We start from the raw sequence: 9,498 nt of genomic DNA, 5'->3' as shown, positions 1-9,498 counted from the left end.
GTCCCGTGTCTTGACAGACAGCCACTGGGATCCTCCGGCTCAGGACCGGTGACATTTTTGGGGGGGTCTACCACTTCTTTGTTCCATAACCCTCAGGATGTTTAAAGAAGTTTCTTATTGCGTCCAACCTCGTGCCACCACATGAACTTATCGTGGTCGGGTCTGGAACCAATTAACCGCATTGAACGAGGGATTCGCCTACACGGCTTAGGGAAGAACAAAGCTCAACTGTAACCAGCTCCAAGTTTATTATGAGGACAGACTTGAAATGAAATGTATATTTTAGGTGGTGTGGTCTTGTCGCCAGCCTTAAAGCAGAGCAGATGGAGAACATTTGCACTTAGAAAACAGCTTAAAATGTAACATTATGAAACTTGCATTGTGTAAAACATTAAAAACATCTGCCTTTCATAATGTGTTCCACATCATGGAGACCGAGCTAGAGAAAGAGAAGCACGGCATTGGTAACACGTTGACACTGGTGATGCTGATCAAAAGTACGGTAGTTAAACATGTTAAAAAGAGTCCACATGATCCTAAGGAACAAAGATAAAAACAGGTCTAAGAAGTTCCAAGTTCTTAACAATCACACACAGTCACTCAAGCAAGACAGGCTTCTAGAAGCGACGAAATGTGCTCATGTCTTTAGGTTCTCGGCTGGGCACGCACCAGTCGTCGGCCTCGTGCATGGTCTTGTAGTGTTTCCACGCCGATTTGTTGTAAACCGGCAGCCTCTCGATGGATTCGGTGGAGAGCGCCTGAGGCGAGATGGTCATACTTACACCCCATGACAGGACAGGACATACGGCTGAATGTGGCGCTTTACCCGGATGTAGATGACGGCGTCTGTGCCGTAGCCCTCCAGGGAGTAGAGCTTCAGGTCCCCTTGGAAGTAGCGGGCGTAGAGTCGAGAGATGGGGAGGCCGTAGCCATAACCAGCCTGCATGAAAACATAACGAATAATAGTTCTGCACTTCACACTGACTCTCATATTTGGCCCTTCCTGTTGATCATACACTATCAAAATATTACAAATTGCTCACAGTATCACACATATTTATATTATAACTACCAGTACATGTCGTAGATGACCACAATGTATCACACGGCAGGAAAGCAATTCTTTTCCAATAGTTTTCTATAATCATTGATTGCTTTACTGACATTGCTTTATAAATTTATATTTCAATTCATTACAATATATTCATAAATATAAAATATCAAATTTTGTTTAAAAATATATAGTAATTATGGATTTTATTTATTTTAATATAATCATTAAATTAGATATCAAATATTAACATATAAGAACTATTAAATATATTATTCATTCATTTTCTGCCGCTTATCCTCACGAGGGTCGCGGGGTGCTGGAGCCTATCCCAGCTGTCTTCGGGCGAGAGGCAGGGTACACCCTGGACTGGTCGCCAGCCAATCACAGAGCTATATATTTTATTGTTTTATATAATTAGATATAATATAAAGGTCATTAGTATTAGGTAGCATGCTAGTGTTTGTGGAATCGTTAAAAGTCAGACCTCATTTTGGCCTTTTTGATTTTGCTGGAGGTCATGTCATTGTTTTTACACCCCCCTAGCTGCAGGTCGGCATCACCCACCAGAGGAGCAGCCCGCCCATCGAGGCTCGGTCGAGGTGCCGTGGAGTACGTGTACGTGAAGAGCCTGTCAATCTTACGCAGGGGCACGCCCCCTCCACGATCGCTCACCTGTGTGGAAACAAAATAGGCATTTTTATTTTCTATTCCTTGTGTGTTTTGATGCAGTGGCAAAAAAAATGCATTCAGGCTGCTCAGCTCAACCTTAACAGTCAGATCTTCTGTTCCCAAGGCCACCTGAGCACGGATGGGGGGGTAGTCCATGGCGTCGCCGTACAGCTCCATGGTGGCTCGCATGGCGTTCTAATACGAGGATACAACACCGTGGCGTAAACAGCGATGCAGGCTGTATGCTTATCACCTTTCGAAATATTACAGATGCTCCATATCTACTTCACTTTCTGCTTCTCAAGACCAATAACTTTTGTAGATCCATTTTTTTCTATTTATATTTCAATGTACTTTGTGGCGGTAAGAAGGACTGGAAGAAGTTAGAATTTGACCAAATGTACCTGTTGTCATGTCATCATCACTATCAAGAGAACCAGAGCATAGAGCAGGAGGATCCACCTACTGTGGCCCAGCAAAGTGCACTGTATCCGGACACATGATCCAAGCAGCCGGTGTGCCACTATGGAAGTTGGGAGAACCAGAGTATAGAGCAGGAGGATCCACCTACTGTGGCCCAGCAGGGTACACTTTATTTGGGCACGCGCCCCAAGCAGCCGTTGTGCCATCATGGAGGACCCTGGCACACCTTTTCAAACCTTGATGGGTTGTTTTTTTGGTACAACTAGCATGCAAAATGTCTTCCTCAAAAGGTGAATGTTTGTTTCAAAGTGATCTCCGGGAAGTTACAGGCCATTAATGTCACAGGTGGGAGGAAAAAGGAGCGCTTGATTTGCTCACCCCCACTGTATGGGTAATCTCGCCTCATTGGAGCGTTTTTTAAAAATTAACAGTTATCCAAGCTATTTTTAATGTTATTTGATTTATTGGTATGATAATTATCATGCACAACTAATAAATATGCTATGCTAACCATTAAGAACCAACCAGAACCTACCTTAAAAAGTTCAAACACCATGTGGTACAAGTGAGACGGGACGTACACCACGGTGATGGCTTTGCCCTCATCTGTGACTGCCAGGACATTCAACCAGGAAGTCAGCAGAAAACAGTATTGAAAATATAACTAATAATGAGTAGTAGTACTACAAAGAAGCTTACCATTGAACTCCTCCAGTATGAGCTCAGGAGAGTTCATGTAATATCTGTCACAAAGGTTTCTCGCATTTTCATAAGCATCTACGAGAGAAAGGCGGAGTAAAATATGCAGCAGTGTATGTATTTTTGTATGCAAACTGTCCTTACCTTTGACAACCTCACTGACTCGACAGTGTGGATCGATACTGCCGATTTGTTTGGGGTGTGCAGGATTTACCTTCACCTTCCCACCAAAGAGAAGCGCTGGAATAAATACACATGCTTTTAAAACACGGGAACTTCTGCAGCTGAACATAATCAGTTCCAGGATGTTGGTCTTCCAAGGCCAAGTTTTATAAGACCTTCATTCATGTTTTTCACATTCCAGTGTCAAAATACCACACTGACCTGAATATAAGACGACCCCTCTTTGGCAAGACCCGTTTTTTTAGAAAAATACATCCATGTATATTGGCTCATTTTTGGTCACATGTTTAGTTTTTACAAATTTGGGTGTTATTTCCACAGACCTTAAATTTGTCAATCTTTTAAAAATACACAACAATCCAGATCAAATGTACAGCATACATGTAGTACATTTCAAGCATAGCTTTCACATATATATTCTAATCAGTGATGTAATCATTTTTCCATGACTGTATAACTTCTTATCTTCACATGTTGCCTTCTAAAATATCAAAGTGGCCTTTTGTTGAGAAATTTGGAAGCATATTTCCCCAAACTTATGCTGAAACGGTAAAGAAGATGCTTAGACGCATCCTGTTAGTAGTTGGTAGTAGTGAATAACAGGATGCTCACTGTGCTGGTTGAGCAGCATGCGGATGGAGATCCTGCTCATGTAGAACCGGTCCAGGAAGTACTGCACGTTCTGGCTGACCACCGGGTCCGTGCCGTACGTCTCCTTGTACTCCACGACGCCCTGAGCCATAGTCGGGATCACATCGTTGTGACGATTTCGGATATTGATGACCGCGTCTGTAAAACTGGCAGAGGACGAGCGTGAGCCACACAAGCGTAGAAGTGTAATAAAACATGTTGGTGTGATTATCGGAAAAACATACTCATACGTCACTTTCTCGTCATCTGCATTTTTGGATTTGAACTCGAGGATCTCCTGAAGACTTTGCACATACCTGCATGTGAAAACCAACATTTCTATGATGATTTCGGTCTACCAAACTAATTAAGAATACAGTAATCCCTCATTTATGGTGGTTAATTAATTCCAGAACAGACCTTGATATGGAATTTCCACCAAGAAGGATTCCTTATCCGTAGTTAGAGAATAAAAACACCTGTTTACCTTCTAAATACACTTAAACATTATTAGAGCCCCCTGACATAAAATAACACCCCTATAGTCAACTCTTACGCTCAGATTACCCAATATCGTAGGCCAAATCATGAGAAAATAAGACATACTAGACATAGATAACCTGTTTGCAATCTTTTAAATGCAGGTTTGTAACACTATTAGAGCCTCTTGACATGAAATAACAGCCCTATAGTCACCTTTACACTCCTATTATCCAATATAGTCGCCATAAAGAGAAAATAAGACATATTAAGCACAGCTAGCTTGTTCACGAACTTCTAAATGCAGGTTTGTAACACTATTAGAGCCTCTTGACACGAAATAACAGCCCTATAGTCACCTTTACACTCCTATTATCCAATATAGTACACACAATAAGCAAATATAAGCCATATTCGGTGTAGATAATCTGTTCACGACCTTCTAAATGCATTTTTAACGCTGTTAGAGCCTCCTTGACATGAAGTAACAGCCCTATAGTCACCTTTACACTCCTATTACCCAATATAGTAGACATAATAAGCAAATATAAGCCACATTCGGTGTAGATAATCTGTTCACAACCTTTTAAATGCATTTTTAACACTATTAGAGCCTCCTTGACATGAAGTAACAGCCCTATAGTCACCTTTACACTCCTATTACCCAATATAGTAGACATAATAAGCAAATATAAGCCATATTCGGTGTGGATAATCTGTTCACGACCTTCAAAATGCATTTTTAACACTATTAGAGCCTCCTTGACACGAAGTAACAGCCCTATAGTCACCTTTACACTCCTATTACCCAATATAGTAGACATAATAAGCAAATATAAGCCATATTCGGGGTGTAGATAATCTGTTCACGACCTTTTAAATGCATTTTTAACGCTATTAGAGCCTCGTTGACATGAAGTAACAGCCCTATAGTCACCTTTACACTCCTATTATCTAATATAGTAGACATAATAATAGAAGAATAGGCCATGATATAGACTCAAACATGTTAGCGTTGGAAGAATAGCTACAATAGTTAGTATTATCTATGTAACATTACTGACACAGTGACTAGTGTAGAGTATTCCACATAATCAAAACATTTAGCCATTTTTAAAATTGAAAATGCTTCATTTAGGTAAAAACTGCACAATTTGCTTAAATATGCATATTTATAAACTAATAATAGTAATGATAATATAATAAAAATTCAACAACTAATATATTTTTGCAAAACCGTGATAGAGTAAATAAAGCCTCCTTCCCTGAGGCCTTAAAGGCTGCACTGCATGACAAGCTGAGACCTGGGGGGGGGGGTTTGCTGGTCGGCTAGTGCTGCTCAACTCTCCTCTGTGAACCTTTATTCGAAACCCGGGAGTGCACAGGTGAAGGTCCAGCCGGGTTAGACGTACCAGCTCTGGACTAGACGCACCGACGGAGTCCTGAGCAGGTTGTCTGGCAACAAGTTAATCTCCTTCATGATGTTTGCCAACCTCACTGGCAGCTCCTGTCTCAGGAAGTTGAAGGACGTTTTCTCACAAGCGTTTTCCGAACCTGGGATGACGTCACACGCAGGTCACGTCATCATATTCATTAATAGAGCTTTCCATATACATGCATATATTATAGTAAGTATATCATACTGAGAGGTATATCTAATGTTATGGCCACCCCATTGAGCTAAATAAATATTAGGAACACCTCTCAGGATGATGCTGTCCTGCAAACTACCAGCAGCAAACATTTGTTAACGTAACATCTCTGTCATTGTCAATAAAGTTGCCAATAGTCATATGCAGTGTACATCCACAGTTAAAGCAAATTCCACCTCTTACCAAAATCCAGAAATTGCTTCATTGAGAGAGGAGAGGGCGAAAATTTAGAATAATAGTCTATGTCCTTCCCGATGGACACGCTGCTCCTGAGAAACCTTAAAAGCCTCATTGTTGTTGTTTTTGTTGTCGTCCGGTGTCGCTTGGGCCTCGCAGTTAACGATGCTAACTACCTGACAAGCTGCAACGTTAGCATTAGCTTGTTAGCTAACGAAAGCAACATCTAAACGTGGCTGTTGTGCAGCTCGGTGAAAATTGTGCACTCATCCTCCCAGTTGGAATCTTCGGGGTAATTCCTGATTAATTATGTGATTGCAAGAGGCAAACTTGTCAAACCGGGACGTGTATGCAAGCGGACTCTCCTTGTGCAGCCCTGTACGGAGCCAAAGATACCTAGTGATGTCAAGATAGTGCAGTTCCGTCAGACTTTCTATTTAGCTTTACAGCTTACAAACCTGAAAATGTATTTCTTAATTAATCATACTTTCCCATTCAATTATTGTGACTGAGTTAATTGTATAGTTGTGTTGCATTGTTGCCTTTTGTTGCATTATTTGTACAGTTCAGAATTTGAAGTCAAACTCCTGATGCAACACATCAATGTTGATATTTGCATTTGTGTATATAGAATTATATAGTATAGTATGAAGGAAAAAGTAATATTCAAAACAATCCTCAACAAGTTAATATCTCCTCGTGTCATATATAATATTGCATGAATATATATGATTATATTATATGTATATGTATATGAATAGAACAAAAGTCCCCATATTTCTTTTCACTTTCGTTCATGTGTTTTGAACGCAGCTGCTGCATAGTTCCTTGAAAAACAGTTGCTTTAAATGTGTAATGTAATGTAATGTAATGTAAACGTAGTGGTAAGTTTATAATTTCTGCCTAATCTTGGTCTTTCAGGCAACCGGGGGCCAATCATATTTGTATGTCATTTCAATTCGGTCCCGTGGTTGGTTATATAATCTGTCCATCTTAAAAGGGCGGGACTCACGAGTCAGCCTCGCCTGCAGATAAAACTCAGGGAAGAAAGTCAGTCTACTAGGCAACGAGAAAAGGCGGAAGTAGTCGTGTTGTCATTTCCGCTAGTGTGCTACCGACATGTCTGCGTGACGATGTGAGAATGTACAAGCAATGTTTTTTATTTTGATCTGTTACTAGTCTGCTTTCATCTCTTTTCATTTAGCGAGTTCTTTCAAGGTTCAGCGTCGACAAAAACAACATTAGACTCAACTTTCAGGAAGTTGGAAACTCCGGCCAGTGGCCCGCCAAAAAGCTAGCGAGGTCAGTGCCCATTTTGTTCTCGACTTGCTAGCAGAAATGAGTGGCGGCTTCAACTTTGGACAGCCCTCCACGGGGTTTACCTTCGGAGCTCCGAAGACGACAGCCGCAGCAGCACCCACGGCGGGGTTTGGTCTGACGACGTCCACGCCTGCCGCCTCTGGAGGCGGCTTCTCTTTCGGATCAGCCCTCCCGCAGGCCGGTGCTGGTAACCCCACCGGCGGTTTTAGCTTCGGCACCCCAGCAAAGAGCACAGCCCCCGGTGGCAGCCTCTCGTTTGGGACGCCCACCACCACCACCTTTAGTCTGGGTTCGACTCCTCAAACCACCGCGGTGGCACCAGGGACAGGTCTAATGCCTGGCTCCACCACCGCGGCTCCGGCAGCGTCATCGGGGTTCAGCCTCGGCGCGGGCTTAACAGCACCCGCAGGAGGAGGCTTCTCCTTTGGGGGCGCCACTCCGGCTCAGACCCAACCACCACCAGCAGCAGCAGCACCCGCCACCACCGCAACAACTGCAGCAGGTAGTGTCTCTTTTGGAGGCTTCAGCTTTGGCGGACCCAAGGTCCAAGTCACCACCACAGCTGCAGCCGCCCCTGCTGCACCCGGGGGAGGCTTCACTTTTGGCTCCAGCGCCCCCCCAAGCCTCTCTCTGGCTGCCCAGCCTGCCTCCACCGCTGCAGCCACAGCTGTCCAGGGTGGAGGGTTCAGCTTGGGAATCAAACCTTCATCAACCCCAGCTCCACCTGCAGTGACCCAAGCGGCCACGTCAACAGCGCCCTCTCTGTTTACCACCCCCGCCCCGACAACCGCCCCTGCAGCGGGTTCAGGCTTTTCCTTCGGTGCTGCTCCCGCTTCAGTGGCAGCTCCTGCTACAACCACAGCAGCCGGTGGAGGTCTCACATTTACGCTCAAGCCCCTGGGAGCAGCGACCACCACGTCCATCGCCGCCCCGGCCTCCACAGCCACAACTGGGGCCACCACCACGGGCTTCTCGCTAGGGCTCAAACCTGCATCCAACACGAGCGCCACGACGACAGCTCTGACGACAGTGGCCGCCACCCTCACCACCACCACTGTCGCCGCCGCCACTGCCCCTCCCGTGATGACATACGCCCAACTGGAGGGTCTCATAAACAAGTGGAGCCTGGAGCTGGAGGACCAAGAGAGACACTTCCTGCAACAGGCCACGCAGGTCAACGCCTGGGACCGCATGCTGGTGGAGAACGGCGAGAAGATCACATCCCTACACAAAGAGATGGAGAAGGTGAAGCTGGACCAGAGAAGGCTCAACCAGGAGTTGGACTTCATCCTGTCTCAGCAGAAGGAGCTAGAGGACATTCTCAGCCCGCTGGAGGAGTCTGTGAAGGAGCAGAGCGGAACCATCTACATGCAAAATGCCGACGAGGAGAGGGAAAGAACCTACAAGCTGGCCGAGAACGTGGATGCACAGCTCAAGAGGATGTCGCAGGACCTGAAGGAGATCATCGAGCACTTGAACACGTCCAGCGGCCCGGCAGACACCAGCGACCCGGTAAGTCGCCGCTAAATAAACACGCCTAGGTGCTCACGTAAACGCTAAATCTCCTCCGTCCTCCTCAGCTGCAGCAGATCTGCAAAATCCTCAACGCCCACATGGATTCCCTCCAGTGGATCGACCAGAACTCCGTGCTCCTGCAGAGACGAGTGGAGGAGGTGTCCAAACTGTGTGACAACCAGCGCAAGGAGCAGGAGAAGACCTTCCGTTTAACCTTTGACTGAGAGGTGTTTAACATTTACATCAGGTTAGATTTCCATCTTCTCTGACAAAATAGCAAAAATACTTTTGTCTTAGAGTTTGAGTCATCACTTCCTTCTTCCTGTTTCAATGCATCGTTTTCAATGCGGCTTGTTTTTGTTTTCTATTAAAGTGAAAAGAAATTACAACAGTAATGTTAATAAATATTCAATTAAAAATGTTTTACTGTGGTTTTTCCTCAGTCAGTTGAAAACCACCACTGTGGGAGAAACCATTTTAACCAAAAGAAACATTTAAGTAGTCATTTTGTATATTAAAGTTATGTAATACTTCAATAAAATGAAAAAGAATTGAAGTACTTCTCACCAGTTCATTATATCATTATAATACATTCACTGGTGTCAGCAGTATTTTTTTTTAATCCAACATATTAAGCAATAATACAAATGATATAAAAAAAGCTAATTGCATAATTTATGAAACAAGTGTATAATA

The 9,498-nt window shown here is 43.9% G+C and overlaps 2 protein-coding genes across 3 annotated transcripts; one reads left to right on the top strand and one right to left on the bottom strand.

The window, feature by feature from the left end:
* Positions 1-224: 224 nt before the first annotated feature.
* Positions 225-6,386, bottom strand: pdk1 (pyruvate dehydrogenase kinase, isozyme 1). 2 transcript variants are annotated; one of them, XM_058082621.2, is made up of 11 exons: positions 5,974-6,385; positions 5,551-5,692; positions 3,904-3,975; positions 3,641-3,825; positions 2,990-3,085; positions 2,846-2,923; positions 2,682-2,758; positions 1,820-1,918; positions 1,619-1,726; positions 827-940; positions 225-758 (listed from the first exon to the last, which is right to left on the bottom strand). In XM_058082621.2, exons 1-11 carry the CDS (start codon positions 6,080-6,082, stop codon positions 618-620), a joined length of 1,221 nt encoding a protein of 406 aa, XP_057938604.2. In that variant the 5' UTR covers positions 6,083-6,385; the 3' UTR covers positions 225-617. The 2 variants fall into 2 exon arrangements, with proteins under 2 accessions (XP_057938604.2, XP_057938603.2); XM_058082620.2 differs by having other exon boundaries at positions 3,641-3,975; positions 5,974-6,386.
* Positions 6,387-7,018: 632 nt separating this feature from the next.
* On the top strand, positions 7,019-9,271 carry nup62l (nucleoporin 62 like). The gene is made up of 2 exons (XM_058082619.2): positions 7,019-8,799; positions 8,868-9,271. The coding sequence occupies exons 1-2, from the start codon at positions 7,306-7,308 to the stop codon at positions 9,024-9,026; spliced, it is 1,653 nt and encodes a 550-aa protein (XP_057938602.2). The 5' UTR covers positions 7,019-7,305; the 3' UTR covers positions 9,027-9,271.
* The last annotated feature ends 227 nt before the right edge of the window (positions 9,272-9,498 follow it).

The sequence above is a fragment of the Doryrhamphus excisus genome, linkage group LG12 (assembly GCF_037039965.1).
Source record: "Doryrhamphus excisus strain RoL-2023G ecotype Guam linkage group LG12, RoL_Dexc_Guam_v1.1, whole genome shotgun sequence".
Classification (NCBI taxonomy): Eukaryota; Metazoa; Chordata; class Actinopteri; order Syngnathiformes; family Syngnathidae; genus Doryrhamphus; species Doryrhamphus excisus.
The sequence above is the reverse complement of the archived record's forward strand: the minus strand, read 5'-3'. Positions and strand labels throughout refer to the sequence as shown.

Bases quoted from the DNA above. Each gene is read 5' to 3' on its own strand.
- pdk1 (XM_058082620.2), bottom strand. From the start codon at position 6,082: ATGAGGCTTTTAAGGTTTCTCAGGAGCAGCGTGTCCATCGGGAAGGAC. The intron at 3,086-3,640 runs GTGAGCATCCTG...TATTTATTCCAG, and splicing joins CATGCTGCTCAACCAGCACA to CGCTTCTCTTTGGTGGGAAG. The intron at 2,759-2,845 runs GTAAGCTTCTTT...ATGTCCTGGCAG, and splicing joins CATACTGGAGGAGTTCAATG to TCACAGATGAGGGCAAAGCC.
- nup62l (XM_058082619.2), top strand. From the start codon at position 7,306: ATGAGTGGCGGCTTCAACTTTGGACAGCCCTCCACGGGGTTTACCTTC. The intron at 8,800-8,867 runs GTAAGTCGCCGC...CGTCCTCCTCAG, and splicing joins CGGCAGACACCAGCGACCCG to CTGCAGCAGATCTGCAAAAT.